The following is a 26,176-nucleotide window of genomic DNA, read 5'->3' on the forward strand; positions in this document are numbered from 1 at the left end:
AATTAGTTAATTCGAACTAAGCTAATTCGAATTAGCACATCCAGACTTAAAAACTAGTTTGAATTAGCGTTTTGCTAATTCGAACTAGCATGTCCACACTGAGTGGACCCTGAACCGAGGTTAAGGATGGCCGGAAGCAGTGCAGGCAGGGCATCAGATGAGGACTTAAAGCGTGGAGCTGCTGTCTCAGGCTAGCCGAGGGCTGTGCTTAAAGGGACCCGACCCCCACCCCAGACAGACAGTTCTCAGGGGTTCCCCGCTTGCAAAGCAGTCCTGGCTTGGAGTGCCCTGAGTGCAGGCTGCCATCCGGGGGGGGGGGGGGGGTCAATCGGGGGGCTGCAGGAGAGCTTCCAGCCCGAGGAGCCTGCAGAGCCACCCCAGTCCTCCCCATCGGGGGCTCGTACCCCATTCCTCCCTCAGCCCCTTCCACTTACCCCTCCCTAGCCCCCCTACCTGATGTACAAAATAAAGGACACGTGTGTTCAAAAATAGAAACTCTGTTTATTGAACAAAACTCGGGGAGACTGGGAAAAGGAGGTGGGAGAGGGGAAGAGAGAGGCTGGGAGAGTGGAGGGCAACTAAAATGATCAGGGGTTTGGAACAGGTCCCATATGAAGACAGGCTAAAGAGACTGGGACTTTTCAGCTTACAAAAGAGGAGACGGAGGCGGGACAGGATAGAGGTCTATAAAAGCACGAGTGGTATGGCGAGGGTGCATAAAGAAAAGTTCTTCATTGCTTCCCATAATAGAAGGACTAAAGGACACCAAATGAAATGAATGAGTAGCAGGCTTCAAACTAATAACAGAAAGTTCTTCTTCACAAAGCAAATAGTCAACCTGTGGAACTCCTTGCCGCAGGAGGCTGTGAAGGCTAGAACTATAACAGAGTTTAAAGAGAAGTGAGATAAAGTCATGGAGGTTGGGTCCATGGAGTGGTATTAGCCAGGGGGTAGAAATGGTGTCCCTGGCCTCTGTTTGTGGAAGGCTGGAGATGGATGGCACGAGACAAATGGCTTGATCATTGTTTCGGTCCATCCCCTCCAGGGTCCCTAGTGTTGGCCACTGTTGGCAGACAGGCTACTGGGCTAGATGGACCTTTGGTCTGACCCAGTACGGCCATTCTAAGCTCAGGGCTCAGGGTCGGGGGTCTCACTGGACCACCCTGATTTTCATGCACACCTGCTCCTGCGTGGCCAGGCTGGCAGCTGTCCTGCCCTAGACGGCCACTTTCCTGTGCCTAGTGCGGAGGTCGTGGATGAGGTCCACGATGTCCGCACTAGACCAGGTGGGCGCCCGCCTCTTGCGGACCTGAGCAGGCTCCCGAGAGCCACCAGCCTGGTCCCGGGAAGAGGCGGAGGGCTGGGTGACAGCGGGTGGCTGGCTCGAGCCGTGCCAGGTGCAGGGTCTGCTGGCTGGGTGCTGGCAGACTTGCACCTGGCATGGGCACCGTAGCCAGCCCGTGCCCCTTTAAGGGCTCCAGGGCGGGGAGGGGGGCAGAAGAGTTTCCCTGGTGGTGCCCAGAGTGGCCACCAGGGAAAGCTGGGGAGGGCTAGCCTCCCACTAGTTCGAATTAAGAGGCTACACAGCCCTTAATTCAAACTAGTTAATTCGAACTAGGCGTTAGTCCTCGTGGAATGAGGTTTACCTAGTTCGAATTAAGCGCTCCGCTAGTTCGAATTAAGTTCGAACTAGCGGTTTGCATGTGTAGCGCCTATCAAAGTTAATTTAAACTCACGTCTGTTAGTTCGAATTAACTTTGTAGTGTAGACATACCCCTACTGATTAGTTAGGCCTGACAACACCTTGGCGGTAAATAAACATATCATAACTAAGCCACAGAGAGATATAATGACCTACCCATGATTATACTATATGTTAGATGAGAGCTAGGAATAGAAAATCTAGGAGTCCTGGGTGAAATCCTGGTCTTATTGAAGATAATGGCAAAATTCCCATTGCTTTCAGTGGAACCAGGATTTCCCCCCGATTTCCAGTTCCCTGCTCTGACCAACATTCCCTAATTCTGGAAGATAATGAGACTCCTGGGCTGCGTCTAGACTGGCAAGTTTTTGCTTTTGTGGAAAATCTTGTCAGCTGTCTACACTGGCCGCTTGAATTTCCGCAAGAACACTGACCATCTCATGTAAGATTCTCAGTGTTCTTGCGGAAATACTATGCTGCTCTCGTTCGGGCAAAAGCTTTTGCGCAAGAGGGCCAGTGTAGACAACGCGGTATTGTTTTGTGCAAAAAAGCCCCGAACGCGAAAATGGTGATCGGGGCTTTCTTGGCAAAACCGCATCTAGATTGGCACGACGCTTTTCTGCAAAAAGTGCTTTTGCGGAAAAGCGTCCGTGCCAATCTAGACGCTCTTTTCCGCAAATGCTTTTAACGGAAAACTTTTTTGTTAAAAACATTTGCAGAAAATTATGCCAGTCTAGACGTAGCCCTGATGTATAACCAAGGTATTTACCCTCTTCCTTGAGGACTCTATGGAGCACATAGCAGCCAATGTTAAAGACTCCCATTGACTTCAGTAGGTTTGGGATCAGGTCCCAAATCTACTGAAGCAGGGAGTCTTATTGCCATTAAGCATTTAGTAATCTTAATTCATAGATTAGTTTTAGGTTATATTTATGATGACTGCTGTTTGGTATGTTGGCAGCAGGCAGTGAATGGAAATTTAAGGTTATTTTCAGATAATCAGACCAAAGGAATGCACTAGTAAAAAAGTAGAGTAAGCAATAAATAAATAAAACAATGGGGAACCAGTATAATCATTGTGCCGGAGGGATTCTTCCTTGCACTTGTGTGTAATTTTCCATTGCTGTACTCTGTTCAGTTCTGCATTTTACTGTGTTCGTATCCTGCAGCTTAGAACTGAAATTGATTTATACTTTAAATCCCAATTGGAACAAAAGAGCTTGTGGATGTGCCAGATGGATGATGAAGAGTAAATTAACCACTTAATGATTATGAATGAAAAATAAGGAAGAACTAATCATAGAAATATAGGGTTGGAAGACAGGGGGGATCTCCTCTACTGCCCCCAACAATGAGGCAGGACCAAGAAATTGTAAACCAGTCCCTGATAGGTGTTTGTTTAACCTAGTCTTAAAAATCTCCAGGCTTAGTCTACACTGCAAGGTTTTTGTGCAAAAATTTTTGTTCAAAAACTTCTCGTGCAAAAACGCGTCCACACCTCAAAGCGCATCACAAAAGCAATGTGCTTTTGCACAAGAGAGAGTCCACACTGCATGGACATTCTTGTGCAAGAAAGCTCTGATGGCCATTCACAGAATGGCCATCAGAGCACCTGTGCTTTTGCCAGTAGGGGTTTCTTGTGCAAAAACCCTCTGGAGCGTCCACACCTACCTTTTTGCGCAAGAGCTGTAGCACAAAAAGGAGTTATTCCTCATGGGGAGAGGAATAACTCTACCGGCAAAAGCCCTCTGTCCTGTCAATTTTCTTGTGCAAAAATGCACTTGAGGTGTGGACACTCTGCTGTTTTTTGCACAAAAGCCTTGTAGTGTAGACATAGTCCCAGTGATTGGGATTCGTTTGGGAGCTTATTCGAGAACTTAACTATCCTTATAGCTTTCAAATATTTCCTAATATCTAACCTAAATGTACCTTGCTGTAGATAAAATAGATTACTTTGTGTCTTACCTTCAGTGGACATGGGAATAATTGATCAGACTCCCCTTTATAACAGTCTTAACATACCTGAAGACTTCTATCAGGTCTCCGTCTAAGTCTTCTTTTCTCAAGACTGAACATGCCCATTTTTAAAAACATTTCCTTATTATTCAGGCATTCTAAACCTTTATTTTCACTTCTGTAGCTTTTCTCTGGGTGCTTTTCAGTTTGTCTTCATCTTTCTGAAAGCGCAGGGTCCAAAACAGGATACAGTCCTCAAGCGGGGAGGCCTGACGAGTACTAAATAGACTGGCTTTGCAGCAGACCTTGATTCCTGAGATTTTCATCTATAGGTGCATTTCCCTACTTTGCTTATGAGTATGTCTTGTGGGACTGTGTCAAAGGCCTTACTAAAAAGCAAGATATATCATGTCTGCTGCTTCCACCTCTCACATAGGCCAATAACCCTGTCAACAAAGAAAATGTAGATTGGTTTGGCATGATTTGTTCTTGACAAATCCATGTTGGGTTTTCCTTTATCACCTTCTGATCCTCTCAGTACAGTAAAACTCCGATGGTCTGGCATCTGACGGTCCGGAACTCCTGATGGTTTGGCACCATCAGGAACCCGGAAGTGCTCCGGGCAGCCGGACCATTGGAGCTGCTCTGCCCCCAGCTTCCCCGATTCAGCCGCTGCTAAAACTGACCAGCACTGAATCCGGGAAGCAGGGGGCAGAACAGCTAGAGTGCTGCCGGGTAGGTCCAGTAGCGCTGCCCCTCGGGGCTGCGGAACCAACCCGGCAGCACCCCAGCTGTCCCGGATTCAGCCGCTGCTGAAATTGACCAGCGGCTGACTCCAGGAAGCCTGAGACAGAGCTGCTGTGCCCCAGCTTCCTGGAATCAGCTGCTGGTCAGTTTCAGCAGCAGCTGACTTGGGTACACCTGGGACAGAGCATCTGGGGTGCTGCTGGAAACCCCAGTGCATGGTGTGTACAGCTGCCTGGAGCCCCAGTGCTTGGCTGCCGAGTGTAGCCACCGCAGGGATGGCTGCCCAGTGGGTAGGCAGGGCATCGGGGCCAGCAGCAAGTGGGGAGCTGGCTGGGAGGCCAGCAGCTGGGTCAGGGGGGCTGGTGGCAAAGGTCCAAAAATGACCTCCCCTGGTCTGACAAAATCCCTCATCTGGGAGCAGTCAGGTCCTGAGGTTGCTGGACCAGTGAGCTCCCATGCTCCAGGATCTCAGTTATCAGTCCATGAGTTTTCAAGGATAATTACTAATGGCTCTGAGATTCTGCTTTGCTAATTCCTTAGGTACCATTGGGTTAATTTCATCAGGCCCTGCCAACTTGAATGCATGTAATTTATCAGCTATTACTTATCCTGTTCTTTTCCCGTTCTGCCTTGTATTCCTCCCCCTTGGTAATATTAATTGTGTTAAACATCTGGTCACAATTAACCTTTTTAGTGAAAACTGAAGCAAAACAAGCATTAAATGCTTCAGCCTGCTTGATGTCATCCATTATTCCTGCTAAGTTGTGGATCTGTGTTTTCCTTCAGCTTTCTCTTGCTCCTAATGTAGTTGTAGAATCTCCTGGTACTGCCTTTTTATGTCTCTGTCTATCTTTTCTTTGTTTTGGGATAGTTCACTGCTATGTCTTTAGTGCTGTGCTTTGAGAAACTGCCAGCTCTCCTGAATTCCTTTTTCTCTGAGCTTTTCTGCCTATGTGACCTTCCTACCGTATCTTTGAGTTTAATGATTTGAAGTCTGAATTAAAAGAAAGAAATACATGAATAAATATATTATGATACATTTGTCTTTATTAAATGACAATAACCTACCCAGGCAGAAAGCTTAAGTTCCCTGGAATCTGAGTAATTTTGTTAATGCTCACTAACAAGGGTGGTTTTCAAATTTTGTTTTAATAGATGTTTTATTGAACAGTTTGCCAGTTATGGCCCAAGTGTGATATTAAAATATATCATGGGGTAGCTATCATGGGTTAAATACTGCCCTGAGTCCACATGCAGAACTCTCATGGATAGCAAGTTCTAGGTAGCACATGGCTCAGTGTTTGTTGCAGATAATACTCTCGCTATTTAATTATATTTGTCTAGGCAAAACAGTAATGACAAATCCTGGGCTTGACTCATCCCTCTGGGGTAAAAGGTAACTGTGTCCAGGGCCAGCAGCAGCAGGTATATTACTGGAGGCAGCATATACGTCAACTCTTCCCTGCTTGTTAATCATATAGGCTGTGTCTAGACTGGCCAGTTTTCCGGAAAATCAGCTGCTTTTCTGGAAAAACTTGTCAGCTGTCTACACTGGCTGCTTGAATTTCCACAAAAGCACTGACTTTCTACTGTAAGAAATCAGCGCTTCTTGCGGAAATACTATTCTGCTCCCGTTCAGGCAAAAGTCCCTTTTGCGCAAAGCTTTTGCGCAAAAGGGCCAGTGTAGACAGCTGAGATTTGTTTTCCGCAAAAAAGCCCTGATCGCGAAAATGGCGATCGGGGCTTTTTTGCAGAAAAGCGCGTCTAGATTGGCACGGATGCTTTTCTGCAAAAAGTGCTTTTGCGGAAAAGCATCTGTGCCAATCTAGATGCTCTTTTCCAAAAATGCTTTTAACGGAAAACTCATAGTGTGTGTTGAGTGCTATGCAGTCTTGGTACCCTGCTCAGTGATGCATCTTGGAGCAAAAGTTACCTTTGATTACATTAGAGAAAATGTCTTGTTCAGTGGGAAGCAGTGTCCTGATCTGCGACGCTTCCCTCTGTGACCCTCCAATATCTGCAGAGGCACAGGTAAACATAGTAGCGGTGGCCCGCCAGAGACTAACCCTGTAGGCTGCCATTTTTTTATTGTCTACCCCTGATCTATAGTATAAGCCAGGGCTACTCAACTTTGGAAGCCCCAACGGCCACAATGATACTCACAGAACATGCACTGCAACTTAAGTGTGGTTGCATATATATATATATATATATATATATGCAAATAGCTTCTTTCACATCTTCTTACAAAGATTAAGGCAAAATTACGCAACACACAGGCCCAATTTAAGTCAGTTCTGCTGTAATTAATAAAATGCAATATTTACCTGATTTCCACCCATATGACAGCACTTTTAATGAGCAATGACAGTCCAGGAATTTAACTACTAGAATGCATATCAACAGAAGACCATTATATTGACTACTTTTTTGTTTTGGCTCCCACCCGTGGGCCACATGTTGAGCCCCATATAAACCCAAGTCACACTGCGGGTTGCAAACAAATGGGCCACGGGCCACATGCGGCCCATGGGCCACATGTTGAGTAGCCCTGGTATAAGCTTTAGTTGTGGGGAAGGCTAATTAAGCTACACACACAATAGAGGATGCCTGTTATTGCCATCCATTGATAGAACTTTGCTCAGTGTGAAATATAAAGTTGGTGTTTCATCTTTTGAAAAAAATATAATTGTGTATGAATATTTCTATAAAAGAGGATGATCCGTCACTGTTACATAAAGTCGCTACGGGCCTCATCCTGCAACTTAATTTAGGTGAGCAGCCCTAACGACTTCAGTAGGTATGACTCACCTGATTAAAGGTTGCATGATGCAGCCCTAAATCACTACATAATAAAATACCGTAACAACTAGTAAGCCTTGGAATGCTGTTTATCGTTTTGAAAGCCATTGCCTAATTCTGATCTAGTGGCCATCTACTGAGTGTTTGGGCATATGCAAGTTTATTTCTATATTTCATTCTTTCAATACCCACTGGGCTAAATACTGCCTAACTTGCATCCATGATGCCGTGCACTATGCTCTTTTTCAAAGGTGAACTGAATATTAAGGAAATGGCCTTTTCTGGATGAGACATGTTTTTCTATTACTGTTTTTTCCTCTTTCCCTTAGCAGAAGCTGCTTTTCTTCCTGTTTCTTTGAACTGCTTAGCTCCAAGAGGGAAGTAGCCTTTTTTTGCCGGAGAGAATAGGGAATATTTTCAGCATGTGTGGATTTAACTGCTTTGAGGCTGTTCTTCCCATTCCAACTGCTGTGTTGCCCTTATCTTTTGCTCCCTGCACGTTTAGGCACCACGCCATGGTTCTGCCCGCTTAAACTGGACCAGAAGACAAAATATTAGTGACAGCTTTGTGATCAAATCCTAGTGCTTTTCTTGGAACACACTTAATCTTGAAATCCAGATCTGAAGCAGCTCAGCTCTCTGGGGTAGCAGTGTTAGTCTGAATCTGCAAGAACAACAAGAAGTCCTGTGGCACCTTATAGACTAACAGATTTATTGGAGCATAAGCTTTCATGGGCAAAGACCCACTTCGTCAGATGCATCTGATGAAGTGGGTCTTTGCCCATGAAAGCTTATGCTCCAATAAATCTGTTAGTCTAATAGTCTACTGGACTTCTCGTTGTTCTCTTTTAATAGGCACTTCCCTGGTAATTCCTGTATGCATGAATTGATTGGTTAATTCAGTCATAGTCTTTGCTCATATGTTAGGCACTCGAGTTATAAATGTTAGCCATTCCAAATAACTCGAGTGAAGCAGATGCCTAGACCCTTCCACATCACTAAAATGTTCCATGGCTTTAATATATAATAGGGAAGCTCAGTTCTGGGCAATCCTAAATGTAAAACACTTTGCTATACATAGAGCAATCAAGATATGGAGAGTTATGGGTCCCCGGTAGCTGTAACTGGCAGTCTTCCACATAAGTAACATTTTGTATTGCTCTGTATTCTGTTACAGTTAATGCCTTAGTATAGATGGAGAGTGTGGTCATACTATAGCTGTTTGGGGATCCATAACTTTGAACTGCCTGACTTTTGAGCATGTAAAAATCACAACCATGGTGTAGCACTGATGTAGTTTTTGCATTTAATTTCCTTGGAGGGTTATTTTTTATAATGAAAAATGACTGCAAAGGGTGGAAAGATGAGGAATAGAGGGGAAAGATGAGAAAATGAAAGGCCAAATGTGCATTTATTTGACTGTGACCTTTGGCTATGCCCCTAGACCATATTTTGCAGTTTTTGGATCTTACACATTCAGTGCACTGCACCCTACCAAGGGTGTACAATCTGAAGTTGGTGGTGCAGAAGTCTGAGTGGGATGGCTCCCACTTCACTTTCTGACAGTCAAAGGGGCATCTTACTTGCATATATACAGTACCTGGAGCTTCTCTCTTTCATTTGCTATTCACTAACTGAAAATAGGGTACACTATGTTCTTCAATGTTTCTAGGGTTGCCAGGTGTCTGATATTGACCCGGACAGTCTAGTATTTTCGCTTCCTGTCCAGTAAAAAAAATTCAGAAAATACCAATAGAAATGTAGCCGTATTAGTCTGGTGTAGCTGATACAAAATACAGGACTATGTAGCACTTTAAAGACTAACAAGATGGTTTATTAGATGATGAGCTTTTGTGGGCCAGACCCACTTCCTCAGATCAAATAGTGGAAGAAAATAGTCACAGCCATATATACCAAAGGATACAATTTAAAAAAAGTGAACACATATGAAAACGACAAATCACATTTCAGAACAGAAGGGGGTTGCGGGGGGGGGGGGGGGGGAGGAAGGAAGGTAAATGTCTGTACCTTCCTCCCCCCGCATCCCCCTTCTGTTCTGAAATGTGATTTGTCCTTTTCGTATATGTTCACTTTTTTTTAATTGTATCCTTTGGTATATATGGTTGTGACTATTTTCTTCCACTATTTGATCTGAGGAAGTGGGTCTGGCCCACAAAAGCTCATCATCTAATAAACCATCTTGTTAGTCTTTAAAGTGCTACATAGTCCTGTATTTTGTATCAGAAAATACCAGACACCTAAAATGTCTGGTATTTTCTGATATTTTTTCCCTGCCAAAAAATATCAGGAGGGAAAAAAAATACTGGACACCTGACAACCCTACGACACACTCAGCAACTGGGCCCAGCCCCTGGATCCTCCCGCCAGGCCTCCCTGGACACTCCCACACCCCGCTTACCTGGTTCTGCAGGGGCTTGTCTTGTGGCTGGAGCAGAAAAATCAGATGGTCACTGGCAAAAAAGCCTCTTCTTAAAGGGGCCATGCTGATTTTTTTTATTATAATTTTTGCTCAACAACTTTGGTCTCCCCCCCTTTTTTTCCCCCTCAACAGAATTTTTTTCCTCAGTGTTTTTCTTTGGGGGGGAAGGGGTATTCAGTATTTTTGGTTAAACAATCTGGCAATCCTAAACGTTTCTAACTTTTAAATCTTAGCAGAAATATTTATTACTTACAAGATAGAGAATCCTAGAAAAGCTTTTATCAAATATGTGTCTCTTCCTTGAGTACTGTAACTGCACAATTAGTTACTATGCAGACCCAGATTTTGCCTTTAAGTACCCTACAAGGAACTCCTCAGAAGGATAGTATTCTCTACTGGATAATTTCATTGAATCTCCACTTATTCCATCACTTTCTAACTCTTTCCATAGTAATGTGTTTTCTTCTGAGAGAGAGGGAGGATGTGTTATTTTTCCTAGTGAATTTTGCTTTTCCTATTAGATGACCTAACACAGTGGTGGAAATTTTTGACCCACGGGCCACATGTGGCCCACCATGGCAATCTGATTACAGACCATGAGACATTTTACTGATGTTGACCGTCTGCAGGCACCGCCTCCCACAGCTCCCTATAGGGATGTTAACAGTAACTGGTAAATAGCACCCTTGTTTACTGGTAACTGGTCAACCAGTGTCCTAGCTGGGCTGGAGCAGACCTCTGCCTGATGTGGGTGGAGGATTGCTGGGCCCACTTTTACTGCTCCATGGGATCCCGGTTAACCAGAATGTTTAACATTCCATTTAACTGGTTAACTTTTGAACTGAGATTTTACATCCCTAGCTCCCAGTTGCTGGGAACAGAGAACCATGGTCACTGGGAGATTTGGAAGGCAGTGCGTGCAGACGGTCAGTGTCAGCAAAATGTCACACGGCCCGCAATCACAGGTTGCCCATCATTGGTCTAACATCTGAATAAGCACAAGAAATTTAAATATTGCTCTGTAAAGTTCAGTATCATTTTAACTGGCCATTGTTAATATACCAATTACCAAGATTTTAAAAAGAGATTAATGATTTTGAAGTGCCTCAAGCTTTGGATGCACAATTTGAGACACCATAAAGGGTCTTAAAATGATGAGGACCCACCATCTGAAAATCAGGCCATTTTAAAGTATTTAAAGTGGGGCTCCCAAAAATTACTAGTGTTTTTAAAAATCTTGATCACTGATTTTTTTAAACAACAAATATGGCATGTATAGTACCTCAAACATTGCCAAAGAGAATTATATCCAACTTTCCAAAGCAATTCATGTATGGGCTAAAAACTAAGCTGAAATATTTTGGATGAAATAGCCTTTGCTTCAAATAGTTGTATTTGAAAATAGGGGGTATGTAAGAAAGTGTCTTCTTAGCCATAACTAGTGTGATCAGTATGACAGACGGTATATTAACATTATTTTGTATTGATAGGGTTTCCACCCTCAACAGTTCTAACTATAGAACTATAAAGCAAAATAGGATGAGTGCTAGCAAAAAACAATGGAATGGTCCCCAGTATCAGATGTTCCTTCAGCACAATCTGTGGAATTATCTCAAAGCCATTATATAGCAAAATAAAGAATTAATGCTCATCTTATCACTATGTCTTCTCCTTTTCATTGTATTGTTCACCTGCAGCCGTTAAAGAGGAAAACATAAGAGGGCTCTTCATACACATCTTTGTGACACCCTCATTGTGAAAAAAATAATATCTCAGTCCTAGAGTTTTCCAGATGATGCAGCAGGATCATAGGCAGGTAGACTGTAAATGCTTTATAACATCCCATATTCACCTTTAAGGATTTTTTGCTTGAAAGGACTATGTGACTAATGTAAGGATCAGCACTATATACAGTAGTTTGGGTGCCTCTTCCACCAGAAATGGGAGTAATTTTTTAAAACTGGAAAACATGAAACCACCAGAATTTCCAGGTTTGTTAGGTTTGCCAGGCCAAAGCCAGAAATCATTAAAAATACTCATTTTCAGTCCCTTGAGACTGACTGCTTTCTGGAACTCAGTCTTGGATTAATCCCAGTGGGATGAAAAGGCACCTCTAAGCAATCATAGAATCATAAGACTGGAAGGGTCCTCGAGAGGTCATCGAGTCCAGCCCCCCACCCTCAAGGCAGGACCAAGCTCCGTCTACACCATCCCTGACAGATGTCTATCTAACCTGTTCTTAAATATCTCCAGAGAGGGAGATTCCACCACCTCCCTTGGCAATTTATTCCAATATTTGACCACCCTGACAGTTAGGAATTTTTTCCTAATTTCCAATCGAAACCTCCCCTGCTGCACTTTAAGCCCATTACTCCTTGTCCTGTCCTCAGAAACCAAGAGGAACAAATTTTCTCCTTCCTCCTTGTGACACCCTTTTAGATATTTGAAAACCGCTATCATGTCCCCCCTTAATCTTCTTTTTTCCAAACTAAACAAGCCCAGTTCATGAAGCCTGGCTTCATAGGTCATGTTCTCTAGACCTTTAATCATTCTTGTCACTCTTCTCTGTACCCTTTCCAATTTCTCCACATCTTTCTTGAAATGTGGCGCCCAGAACTGGACACAATACTCCAGCTGAGGCCTAACTAGTGCAGAGTAGAGCGGCAGAATGACTTCACAAGTTTTGCTTACAACACACCTGTTGATACAACCTAGAATCATATTTGCTTTTTTTGCAACAGCATCACACTGTTGACTCATATTCAACTTGTGGTCCACTATGACCCCTAGATCCCTTTCCGCCATTCTCCTTCCTAGAGAGTCGCTTCCCATCTTGTATGTATGGAACTGATTGTTCCTTCCTAAGTGGAGCACTTTGCATTTCTCTTTATTAAACTTCATCCTGTTTACCTCTGACCATTTCTCTAACTTGCTAAGGTCATTTTGAATTATGTCCCTATCCTCCAAAGAAGTTGCAACCCCACCCAGTTTGGTATCATCTGCAAACTTAATAAGCGTACTCTCTATCCCAATATCTACATCATTGATGAAGATATTGAACAGTATGGGTCCCAAAACAGACCCTTGCGGAACTCCACTTGTTATCCCTTTCCAGCAGGATTTAGCACCGTTAACAACAACTCTCTGACTACGGTTATCCAGCCAATTATGCACCCACTTTATCGTGGCCCTATCTAAGTTATATTTGCCTAGTTTATCAATAAGAATATCATGAGAGACCGTATCAAATGCCTTACTAAAGTCTAGGTATATGACATCCACCGCTTCTCCCTTATCCACAAGGCTCATTATCTTATCAAAGAAAGCTATCAGATTAGTTTGGCATGACTTGTTCTTCACAAACCCATGCTGGCTATTTCCTATCACTTTATTACCTTCCAAGTGTTTGCATATGATTTCCTTAATTACCTGCTCCATTATCTTCCCTGGGACAGACGTTAAACTGACCGGTCTGTAGTTTCCTGGGTTGTTCTTATTCCCTTTTTTATAAGCAATGTTCTCTCTCTAATTTTTTCCACCCATGTGCAGAATATATTTTGTTACGTGCACCAAGCCACATGCAGATGAGCACCACCAGTAGAAAAACATGCTGCTCGCTATGAGCACTGTGGGTGCTCTGCTACTCACTTGGGCAGCATTTGAATCTCACCTGGTGGCCACTCACATGCTCAGCTTACAGGTAACACTGTGTATAAGTATTCTAGTGGGCACTGGGAATGTTCATGCCACTTACAAAAGAGCACATGTATCAGAAGTTGGTACAGTAAAAGAGCATGTTTTAGAAGAAGACAGATCTCATGCTAAAACTAGCTGGTAGAACAGAAATGAGGAAAGCACAGGAAGAAAAGATAGGAACCATCAAATAGCTTGTGTATAAGGAGTTAGGGCAGGAGATAATGAAATGAGAAATCCTGGTGCCAAATCCAGTTGAGAAATCCTGGCATCATCAAAGTCAATGCCAGAACACTCGTTGATTTCAGTGGGGCTAGGATTTATTGTAACAATCAGATCCTGACATGTTCTGTCCCCCCATATGATTTAGCCATAGCCAGAGTCAGACAAAGTATCTCCCTGCCCAACATCAGCAGTCGCATGCCTTACAAAAACACAAGCCACTAGTCTATAAAGACAAGCAATAACTAACTTTTCTAACAGAACAGCTAAAGCAAATCATTAAAAGTGACCTTGTGCATTGAAATGAGCCACAATGAAGGACTCAAATTGGAAAAGCCACGCTAAGTGCAGCCTATTATACAATGCTTGTTGTATCTCTTTTTGCTTCCAGTGTATGTAGTGTGCCCACAGACTTCTTTCTTTCTTTGAATTTTCTGGGGTGAATTTGCTCCTTGTGAAAGAGAAGTGCTATATATCTAATGGAGGCAGATGTGATGCAAAATTCCTTGCAGAGCTCTGCCAATGCCTCTTCCTACCCACTAGAAGCCATACATTTTAGATCCAGGCTTCTCCAAAGTTCAGGAGTGTTTGGCTCAGCCCCATAATATGATAGAATGACTCTGCAGGGAAAAAATGTTTCAGTGAACAAGGACTTCCCCTCTCCCCCCCAAGGAATGATGTGGAATAACAAAGTAAAATAAACACACACAATTAAAGGACTTCCCACTCTGGGATTCAGTCCAGTGCTGTGATCTTAGGTGTACGTGGAGACTCACCTTTCCAAAGGCATTTTCTCTAGGACATCTCCCTAGCAATCAAAAGTCAATCCTTATCCCAAGCACTGTTTAAGCAGAGAGATAACAGCTGGTGTTCACCTCTTCTTTATGGAGGAGTAGCTTGTGCCCCTTGGGCCTCTTGGAAGCGCAGGATTAAGAGAGCCAATTGCAAGGCAGATTCAGAAGGCTGGAAATTTTGGAGATGTCTGGAGCTGAGGGGTTTTTTTTCAGACCATCTCTAACCCTTACCTTTAGAAGTCATTCATCTTCACTGCAGAATAGACAGCTGCTAGTGAGCTGAGCTAAGACAGACAAGCAGGAAGATTAAAATATAAAATAAACCCAGTCAGTACGTTTCATCTTGCGGGATAAGATGGGTTCAAAGCTTAGTCTGCAGAGGTGAATGGCTGGTTGAGTTGACCACCATCAAAATCTGAGTTCTGAATATGAAACTCTTGCTTCACTCAGTTTCTACAGCAATGGTTTCAAACCGATTGTGTGAGTAAAATTCCAATTGAGCAATTATTTGACTAACTGGGTTTTGATAGCTAATTACAATTACCAAAGTTAATATGTTACCATGGGATGGCTCTGCAATGTACAAAAGAAGAGAAATAGTGCTCCTCAGAGTTGCTGCCAGCCTCAAACTATAAATCAATCGGCAAGGCTGCAGAGTGACAAGAGAGACCCATTCTTTTGCAGAAGAGAAGGAGTGTCACTTCCATGAAAACCTACCTTTTGATCAGCTAAATCTCCAGAGGCAGAGTCCAATCTTAGCCTATAATGCAGTTGCCCAGGTCTGTCGTTTGTTTGTCTATTAAAAAAAGACATGAAAAACTAATCCCTCTAATATCCATATAAAGAGGGACTGTCATAAGGTGAGCTTTTCCATACACAGATCCTACAGTTCCATGCAAACATCTAGAGCCCTACAGATATAAAATTGGCATCTGTATTGTCAAAAATGAACTGCAGATATCCACATCCATGGATGCAGATACCGCAGATATAAAATGGATATCCACAAATTTGCAGGATTCTAGATACAAAATTTGTATCCACATCCTCACCTGTAGCCACAAAAATGAGCCAATGATATGCTTATCCACATCCATGGAATGGCCACTCACAGATATAAAGCAGATGTCTGCAGATTTGCAGGGCTCTACAAGCAGCTGCAGGAGAGAGTCTAATGTCTTTCAAAGTAGAAATAATTCAGTCTTCCTGATCTTTACTCTGTAGCTTCCTTTTAACCTTTTCATTTAATGTTTCTGAGGTTCATTCATGTGAACTGTTTGCTTCTTCCATGGCATTTGCTCCTTTTTCTAAACCTTTAATGCATTTTGTTAAATGAAGCACAGGTGAGAATTAGAAACATCTGCAGCCCAATTAACATGCCAGAGAAATTTTGACTTTGATTCTATGAGCTCTAGGGACAAGATGAATTATGCTTATTGCAGACAGCTGGCTTAAAGGCAAAAGACAGTCTTCTGTGTAGTTACGTAACTAAGAGCTTGATTATCGTAACACAGCCAATCGACTATGTAATTCTTTATTATCTATGCTATTTATTTAACTGGCTACATGTTGTTATCTTTTGGCATTGTATATATCCAGCTAGAACTGCAAGAGGTTTATCAGCACTTTATTCAGATTTTTGAGTGTTCAAAAGCAATTAAAATAATGGTAAAGTAAATACATGCAGTATGTTTGGTGGGGAGGGCACCAGAAATGTCAAGGAGAGACCTACAATGGAGTGAAATCTTTACTTACTCATTGGTTAGTTGCAGCCCAGGCAGGCACTTTTCCAATATGACTAAACTGAGTGAAGGGGACCACCCTCCTTGTGGCTGAATAGATAATTCACTGTGAATTATTGTACACCAAGCCAGGACGTGTTGTGGTTTTGAAACGTTCCTTAAAGGGGTGGAACATATGTACAGTTTAAGCTATAGTGCCTTACAATAGGATCCATATTGGAATCCAGGCTTCTAATATAAATTCACCGCATTAGCCGGTGTTGTTATTTAGGAGTATGTAGTCATTTGCGAAGCATTGTTGCTCTCTGCAAAACAGAAATGTAAAGGCAGCCTCTGCCTCATGGAGCTTTCAATCTAAGATTTGGGCACCTATAAGATACGATGCACAAGAGGCACAGAGGGGAGTGCAAGCTTAGAGCTGCTTGGTGTAAACTATTCATATCGGAGAGCACTTACTCGCATGAGTGGTCCCTTTGAGGTCAGAGTCACCTTCTGTTCACTAGCTGTTTCTTTCTATTGTTGCATTTTTTGTTGTTTACATTGAACACAAATTGGGGGCCAGAGTGCAGGTGGAGTTTGGGCCTGGCGTGAGTGTCCCCATGTATCTTCCATGCAGAGTCTAGCCCCAATTGTAGTTCCAGGACTCTTGTGCTGGGAGCTATCAAGCGGTACAGTTGTGGCTAGTGGGGATATAAAAGGTTGTTTAAAAATATAACCGTGCAACCACTGAAAATCCTAGTGGTTACACGGTTACATGCGCTGTGGGCTCTGCAGTAGAAAGCTTATATATAAACTGCAGAACCCACAGCAAAGCCAGCTCCCCTGAATCAAGGCCTACATGGGTAAAGTTATTCTTCTGAGCCTGCAGTGAAGCTTCCCTGGGGAGCCAGTGTGTAACTTGTGGTAGGGGGGCCAGGCTGGGCTCGCCATGAAACAGGGGCTGCTCTGGCTGAAGCAGCCCCTGCCAGTGGTAGTCCCCATGGGGCTGGAGAAACCCCCTGCCTGGAATGGGTGGGGAGCTGCTCCAGGTCCTACCAGTTCACTGGAACTGGTAAGCCTCGTCTGATAAGGGTGAGGCTTACCAGTTAATCTTTTACATCCCCACTGTCTGCATAACTCATGCTGGCCAGCAGAACTAAACAGACCCAGAGGTGCAACCGTTGTGGTCTCCTAAAATGAGTAGCACCAAGGTGTTCAGTTGGGCATAGCACGTCTGCTCCATGACATTGAATCGATGGTGAATCTTGCCTTTTGTATGTAGGAAAAGTGCTGCAACAGCTTCTGCAAGGTTGCAGGAGCTCCACGTCAGCACTGAATTCGTTACTATCATTGATTTGTAGGACTGTAGCTCCCAGAGGCCCCATCGTATTGGCACTCCATATATACAGAGACAGTAGGAGACAGTTTAGGCCCTGAAGAACTTATTAGTTAAACTGCTAAAGCAGTTAAAAGGCAGAAGAAAAGCAGCATCTCTCAGTCTCGTGAATTGAGCTCCATTATGTGAAATTCCCATTGAAGTCAGTGCAAGTTGTGCCCATGATGTAGTGGGCATGGTTGGCATACTGCTTATGCAGTATACAGACATGCTCTTAGAGGTGTTGAAACTGAGGTGCTGGCACTGCCCAGATTGAAGTGGTTTCCGTTATATATAGACTTTCAGTTTTGTTCAATGGCTTTCACCACCCCCTCATAAAAATTGTTCCAATGCTACTACACACTCCTCTCTTCTGTCTTTATTACTTCCAAATTAGGTGCATAAAATAACTGGCATGTATTGCATACCTCTCCCAGGAAAGCAGGCAAAATTGACTCAGGTTTGGGTTTAGCTGATACTTTGGAACCCACTCCTAATGAAGTCAATGACAACACACTCACTGACTTCAATGGGAGCCAGGATCAGGCCCAAGTCCTTTCAGGTTCAGTGGGTTTGGCAAAGTGTTAGTTGAGGATCAACTTGGGTGAACTTTCCCGCAGCTTCTGGAGGAAGATTTCCAGCCAATCCCTTCCTTCCCACAGATGCCAGGCAATAATTTATGCTTTAGTTTAGAATCCATAGGAAAACTGGATGCTTCACATTGTTTCAACTTAAAATAGGCCTGATCTAAAACCTCAGAACTGAACATCCCAGATTTTTCAGGGAAAATGAACCCAAATGTGAGTTCATGTGTGGTCCCTTTCTCTACAGGGAGCTGAACCAAAATCCCCAATTCCAACCTCCCTGAATTCTGGAGAAGTTTGGATCTAGCACTGAACTTTGCCACCCACTCTCATGTCTAGGTTTTGACCTTGCATCAGGCAAACTTTGCTGACCTCAACCAAGTTTAAATTTTCAGTTTGAACCCAAAAGTTGAAAAAATAAAAAGTAAGCTATAGCACCCCAAATGACTTACTTTTACATTTGCCACCCCACAATTAACCAAACCTACCAATTTTTGCACTGCTCTGTTCACAAATGCTGTTGAGATCAGTGGGAGAGCAGCGTAAGTGTGGCTCTAATGAGAAATCACACTTGCTCTCATTGAAGGGCAATGCTGGTTTACAATACAGTATTTGCTTTTTGTATTTATACTGGAAAATGGCTTTTCATTTAGCTCATGCCATTTACTGAAACAGACGTAAAAGATGGGAAACTAGTTTTCTGGCAGCTCCAAAGAACGTTACATAGTACAAGGTAAACATCTTGCTCCGTTGTTCATTTGCTAGTGAAGAAATGGTCAGCTGAGTAAGATCCAGAATCAGCAGAAATGGAGGGGAATAATCATTAAACAAACAAATCTGTCAGCGAAGTCAGAAAAACTTCCTCTCTCCATAAACATAATGGGGAGAGGATATTTTCATATCCAATGAAGTGTGCCGTGTAAAATAGACAATTAACCAGATGTGCTCTTCTGGGGGTTTGGAACAGGCACATGCCTGCATTAAACTATTGATCCAGTTCTACTTGTCTACTACATCTATGAATTATAGGTGTAAATGCTACCCAGCCTTGGGCTGTAGAATCTGGCCTGAATATAAAAGATGATGTAAGAGAACAGTCCTGCAAGGTAACAAGAGCCCTCAGGCTAATCAGGATGTAACATTTACAGATGTAATAATAAAGCACATTTTAATTCCAGATTTGCAGAGATTAAAACAAAATCAGTTCTTTGAAAGAAAGAGTCAAAACCAGAAAATGGGTTCTTTTGATCATTCTGTAGAAGTTCTGAAGAAGTTTGAGCCAAGTCTGGTCTCCCTGATCCAGGTTTTGAGCCTTAGTAAAAATAAATAATTTTCCATAGATATTTTAATGATTAATGTTGTCATCTTGTTCTTAGGCTAACATGTTTGTGGAAGGGTTCCATGACGCCATTCTCCTCTATGCTCTGGCTTTGGGTGAGGTCCTGAAATATGGCTTTAGCAAAAAGAATGGGGATAAAATTGTTCTTCATACACGGAATAGGACATATGAAGGTAGGTGTCTGCTAGTTGAATACTGGATTGTATCGGTATTGTTTCAACTCACTTCGACTGTTTGTGCTGTGTAAACAATAGTCAGAATATATGCTCTTCACAAACACATACAGCATTTTTACATCACTGCACATTTTTCATAACATCCCTTTGGGTATTATTCTGCTCAAAGGAATGCCTAATAATTTAATGACCTTCATTAGAGTGAAAAGAAATGCCAATAACTTTCTCAGGCTCCTTTGTTTTTGTAAAGATTAGAGCAGCTTGTCTTACTTCATGTGCATCTACTAGCGCTTGAGCTTGCTTCATTTTTTCCATTTTTCCATTTTTATCTTAACAAGCTGGATTCGATAAAAGCTCACGGGTGCCAATTTTTTCTCTCTCGTTGATGCTGTTTTGAGCATTGGAAGGTTTTTCTTCCCTTCTTTTTAAGAGCTTTGTTTGTTATCCCAGATACAGTATCCAAAGAGGACTCTGACTTTCTGGGCGTAGTCACTTAGGGTATGTCTACACAGCAGGGCTAAAGTTGAATTGAGCTACACAACTTCAGCTACGTCAGTCGTTTAGCTGAAGTCGTAATAGCTTAACTCGGCTTTTGCCGCTGTTTACACAGCAGGAAGTCGCAGGAATAACACTCGTCTTTTGACTTCCCTTACTCCTTGTGAAATTAGGGTTACAGGAATCTGAAGTATAAAATCTTCAAGCTCGAAATTATTTTGGAATAAAGGCTTATAATGTAGATGTGCAATTTCTTATTTCGGAATAATGTCACTTATTCTGAAATAATGCTGCTGTGTAGACTTACCCTCAGGCCTTGTCTCTACTAACTCCTGCTGTCAATCTAATCTATGTGACTTCAGCTGTGCAAATATCATAGCTGAAGTCAATGTACTTATCATGGGCAGTAAGGTCAGCAGAGGCTATTCTCATCCTGGTGGAGCACCATCATGGACAGGAGAACACTCCAAGGGTGTGTCTAGACTACATGCCTCCGTCGATGGAGGCATGTAGATTGGACAGATAGGCAAAGGGAAATGAAGCCGCGATTTAAATAATCGCAGCTTCATTTAAATTTACATGGCTGCCGCGCTGAGCCGACAAACAGCTGATCAGCTGTTTGTCGGCTCAGCGCGGCAGCCATGTAAATTTAAATGAAGCCGAGATTATTTAAATCGCGGCTTCATTTCCCTTTGCCAAATAAACAAATCTACATGGCTCCGTCGACGGAGCCATGTAGTTTAGACGTACCCCAAGGTTGTTGAAACTATCTAAACACTAACATAAAGTCAAAACAAAGTGCTTCAATTAAGTTATTTCAGTATTTCCAGATGAAAATTTCAGAAATTTTGTGCTAAGGGAAATTCAGGATGAAAGAAAATTTCAGAATATCCCTTGGAATGGAAATTACAAGTTTTGACTAGCTCTAATAATGACTTCAGGCCAGATGGTCTTGGCTTCCTGAGCCAGTAAGCTATCTGTTCCAATAAATACTTCCTTTCCGTTCTGGGAGCCAGCCTTGCCATGCCAGACAAGTAGGTAGTGACCTTAAGGTGTTGCTATTGCCATTTGGTTGTGTTCACTCTTTAATCCTTCAGTCTAGCCAGGATAGTAGCACACATTTCTGATTGTTTGGTTACTGTACCTCTGCACCTAAAGGCAACCATCTGGTTGTAAGCAATTTGGTACATACTGAGTAGTAAGGATGTAAAGGAGTAGTCTACTAGTTGACTACCAGATAAGCCTATGCTTATCAGGTAGTCAAGTAGACTACTCCTCACATTCCACCCCCCACTGCTTCTGTATCAGTGGTAAGAGGGGGGAGCAGGAGCCAGTGCTGGGGGGACCCTCTTAAAAGCTGGTTCCCCCAGCAACATCTCCACAGTGCTCCCTGTCTCCCCTCCCCCCGCTGCCACTATCAAAGGTAGCCCCGGTCCACGGTGACCCAGCCATGAGATGGGGCTGCTTTGCCAAATCCCCACTGGGACCCCCTCACACAGGGGCTGCTGCTGCCTGGGCAGGCAGCTGGGCTCAATTCCGGCTCGTGCTGGGTGTGGGACCAAACCCCACTGTGGCTCTGCAATCTCCAGGGGGTAGACTGTCCAGGTCCTACTATGTTTTAAATTACAGAGCCGCAGCTGGGTTTGGTCCACTCCCTACTCAGTAGGCCTACAATTAAATTTGGATTAACCTTTCCTAAAGTCACTCCATTTTAATAGGAAAAGAGCAAAAGTAAACAGAGGCACATTTGCTCATTGAGCATTTGGGAAGGTTTGGTTTGTTTAAGAAAATGTACACTGGTACTGAGTCGCTGAAATCTCTCTCCTGGTTTGTAGCAGCAGCCTGGGAACAGATTCTCCACTGCCATGCACTTTTCATCTCTGTGACATGGGTGTAAAATTGCTGCCATTCTGATGTGCATTCACTTTGCACAGTGCAACAGAGAATCAGGCCCATGGCGTTCATCCCCTGACTGAAGAGCTGCAATAGGACCTTGCTAAACTCTGCTCTTTACCTTTTTCTTCTCTGTTCTCTCCCCCCTCAAAGAATTGGTACTGTAGGGAGGTCGTGTGTTATGATTTCATTGTTTTCACAAACTGCCACACTACATGTACTAGCATAGTGGGATGTATGATGCATACTCATTAAACTACATGAAAGCTGATAAAATAAATGAGCACAATACACTATATGTTGCATTATCCTGCTTTATAACTCAGCTTGTTGACTCCCACCATGATTCTGCCAGCTTTATGCATGGTGGATAATACCTTACTCCACAAGAAGGTCTGCTGATTTCTGTAGGACTATTCAGAATACTTATCAACATGAACAAGAGAGAAAGGGCTAAAATCTGTCAAAGTTGCTTAATTTGGTCATTCACCAACAGTGGGGCTGACAGCCACCACGCCAGCACAAGGCATGGAGGCGGGGGACTCGGTGGAACCTTGGGCAGGACAGACAGGGCCAGGGCAGACCACTCTTAGTTCCTCTGGGAGCACAGTGTTTCCCCCCACACCAGTCCATGTGGAGCACCCAGCAGAGCACTCCAGCAGCAATTTAAAGGGACCCGGGGCTCCAGCCACCGCCACTGAATTGCCAGGCCCTGGGGCAACTGCCCCCTATACCCCTCTCTCCATCCTCCCATTGGCAGGTCTGTTCACCAAGGTCAAATCATGACAACCTTGCTCACTTTTTACTCAGTCAGGGAAACCTCCCAGTTTCTGATTCTGCTGTTGCTTATATCACTCTAACTCCACTGAAATGAGTAGAGGCAAATTGATGTATAACTGGAATGGGAGAAGAATCAGGCACACTGACTTTAGTGGAGTTGTTGCCTGAATTAAACCTGAAGCAAATCTCATGAATAGTTTCAGGATTTGGCTCACAGTTTCCCAGTCAAGAGTGTGTATTAGCAAAGTTCTGCAGTATTTCTTACAGAAATACTGGATGATGGCTCTCACTGTATACATTCTGAACCAGATCCTCAGGAGTGTAAACTGGAATTGGACGATGGCCTTTAGTAGAGCTACCTCAGTTTACACCAATGGATGACTTAATCCTACATTTCACTGGAGATGAGTCATGGAGGGCAGATGTCATGCTAAAACTTGAGAAGTTGGAGAGTATTTAATGTGTCTTTTTTTCAAAATTGTATACAAAAATATTGAAATATATAGGAACTAGAACCCAATTTCATATACAGAGTTTGTACCGCACCTTGACTTTAAGAAAGGCTGATTACCCAAAACTATGATTTAAGTCAACATGAGCCGTCAAACCCATACAGTATATTCTTGCAGGGGAGGGGCTAGAGTGGTGCATACTTCAGTGCCATTGAATTCTAAGGAAAGGATCTCATTGATTTCAATTAATGTTTAATAGTGTCCTTTATCTCAACTTGCAATAGGAAAAGAAAAAAATGTGGCCCCAATTCTGCAAAGCATGTAAACACACATTTGTTTAAGCTGTCTGTGGGAATCAGTCCACGTGCTTAAATGCTTTACTGAACAGAAGCCTGTCAGATTAGCTTTCCCCCTTCACTCCAGTTTCAAATTTTGCAACCCCAGTGAAGACAATGGAATCTAAGCAAGGGCAGGATTTAGTCCACAGTGAAGCAGCTATATTCATTATTCCCACACTTCATGTCCAGTAAGAAAGCACAGGATCGGCGGCACATGTGCACCACATGTTGGAGTTCCTGACTCTTGCCTTGAACTCTGCTTCACTAGTTCTAAGTTTCACACAAGCACCTTTGTTTTTACTTGGGCTTTGTTGTCTATTTCAGGACAGAGCCCCACTTAAATTAATTTGTGTGAAAAGCATTTTTATTTTTATTCCAGTGCTCTGGGTTTCTGGATTACATTTTTTTCACATATTCCCTAAACAGGCTCATATATTTTATATTTCAAAAGGAGAAATGTTAAGAATTTAGGAATGCAGACACTGAGATGAAATTACAATTTCTTCTGGAATGCCAATAAAAGTCTGTGAGACTGATGAGATTTCCTGCCATGTATCAGTCTGTAAAAATCTGTCCACTCTAATTTTTGTTTTCCTTGGAAGGGTCCAGCATTTTAACTAATTAACTTTCCAATTCCTTACATGCCATTGCCTAGGTATTGCAGGGCAGGTATCCATTGATGCCAATGGAGACCGGTTTGGGGATTTCTCAGTGATTGCAATGACTGACCCAGAAGCAGGCACACAGGAGGTAAGAAAATAAACAAAATTTCAAATGCCTACTTATGAGATGTCCCAACTAGGGTCCAAATTTTGTACCATCAACATCTAGTTATTTAACTATGAATATTAACATGTCGTAACATAATGCTACAAACCCAAAGTACAAATTCTGCTTGTAAAAGTAATCTTAAAGCATAAGACCCTATTGTACAAATCCATTCTCACTCAAAGGATTACTTGTGTGTAAGAGTTTACAGAACTAAAAGCTGTAATCTGTGGTGACCAAACCTACTGATTCTCAGAGACACGAACAAGAAGTTTGAGAGCTGGACATGCCTGCCAGTACTAGGGGCTTCTGCCCTCTGGTGGTGGGGGGGGGGGGGCACCTGCTGGGTCTAAGGGCTCCATCCCTGTGGGGTGAGGGGGTGCCAAGCTACAGCAATGTCTCCTTCCCTGCTGGCCAGACGCTCCAAGCCCCACCACCCTGCCGCAGGGCAGAAACCCCAAGCTCCCCACCCCAAGTATGGTAGGCGAGTCACGTTAACTGTAAAAGAGCTGCCTGTGGCTTGCAAGTCATGATGTGGCCATGCCTGATCTGTATCTTAGCTAGTCCTGAGAGAGAGTTTGAAAAAGAGAAGTTGAAGATTAAAATGACTACGTCACCATCTTCAGTGGTAAAGAAGTGTTTTTACCTTAGGGAGGCTAAAACACATGAACTACCCTAAGACACAGACACAATGAAGACAAGACATTTTAACTTTACCATGAGGTAAACTACCTGAGGTCAGTGCTAAACCACTGCCTGTGGCTGATTCACCACAGAGTCCAGCTAGCTAGAGTTTAAAGTACCACTTAACTCAAGCTAGATATTTTTGTAGTGTGCATGGGAGTTAGGTGAAGGGCAACATTCAAGTAATATCTTGAGCTGACAGTGCAGTGCAGACAAGCCCTTAGTAACCCACGTAGTTTCAATGACCTCATTTGAATGGTTCCAATGAGTAAGGCCTAATTATGTGAGTAATGATTTATAGGGCTGGGCTGGGCCACTAATTCATTTCTGTCTATACAACTGATTGAAAATTCTGACTCTAACCTGCATAAGTAGTCATAGCTTTTGGAAGTCAACAGGACTGTGATGGGGGGGAGGAGGGAGTCTAGTCATTAGTCAGCCTGTGATGGACAGGTCTGGTCTGGGCACAGCTGAGGGCATCTGCTCAGGGCATATTGCTCAAACTTGGGGCTCCTTACAGCCCCAGACCTAGGACCTTCCCAAATAGGCCACAAACCAGTCACACCAAGCGCTTCAGCTGCCAATCTGGCCAGGCAGAAGCCTCACAAATAAAACCACTCTAACACCCCAGCTCTTCCTGTGCCCCAATCAGCCCCGGGCCTAACACAGGTGAGGGGTTATAGAACCCAATCTCACCTAACCCAAATGGGTTCTTCCTGTCCCAAGAAACCAGCCACAGTTCCCAGGTGAATTTACACTCTGGATCTTACCCACAAGGTCATGCTGAACCAATTCGTTAGAATCTAAAATTTAAAGGTTTATTACTAAAAGAAAGAAAAGCATGAGAGTAAGGTTGTTAAAGAAAATATATAACATGCATCAAACCACCCAGTTCTCGATACAGGCTCTTAGCAGAGATGTTATACACTGCTATCTTAAAAGTGTATATCCTATGTTAGGATGGGTCCACAGTTCTTTCCGGCTCATTGTTCCCTGCAAGGCTGCATCTGGGATCAGGAGCTAAACTGAAGACAAGATGGAGGGTGCCACATGGCACTTATATCCCTCTCCTGGCATTTTCCTGGCCAGACATGGTCACATGGTCCAACAACCTATCCCTGCGTCCCATGCTGGTAGTCCTTAGGCCCTACCTGGGTTGCAGGTATGAGTCACATTCCTGAATTGTGTATTGGCACCTAGAGCTTCATTGTCTCC

The 26,176-nt window shown here is 43.3% G+C and overlaps 1 protein-coding gene across 3 annotated transcripts in view; it reads left to right on the top strand.

Annotated features, from left to right (window-relative positions):
* Positions 1 to 26,176, top strand: part of NPR3 (natriuretic peptide receptor 3) — a 67,440-nt gene that overhangs the window by 28,360 nt on the left and 12,904 nt on the right. For all 3 annotated transcript variants that reach the window (XM_025181393.2, XM_025181394.2, XM_006116523.4), the window contains 2 exons: positions 19,413 to 19,548; positions 24,165 to 24,259. In XM_025181393.2, coding sequence (XP_025037178.1) covers positions 19,413 to 19,548; positions 24,165 to 24,259 — 231 coding nt within the window. The remainder of the gene's footprint in view (positions 1 to 19,412; positions 19,549 to 24,164; positions 24,260 to 26,176) is intronic.

This window comes from Pelodiscus sinensis, chromosome 6 (assembly GCF_049634645.1).
Source record: "Pelodiscus sinensis isolate JC-2024 chromosome 6, ASM4963464v1, whole genome shotgun sequence".
Lineage (NCBI taxonomy): Eukaryota > Metazoa > Chordata > Testudines > Trionychidae > Pelodiscus > Pelodiscus sinensis.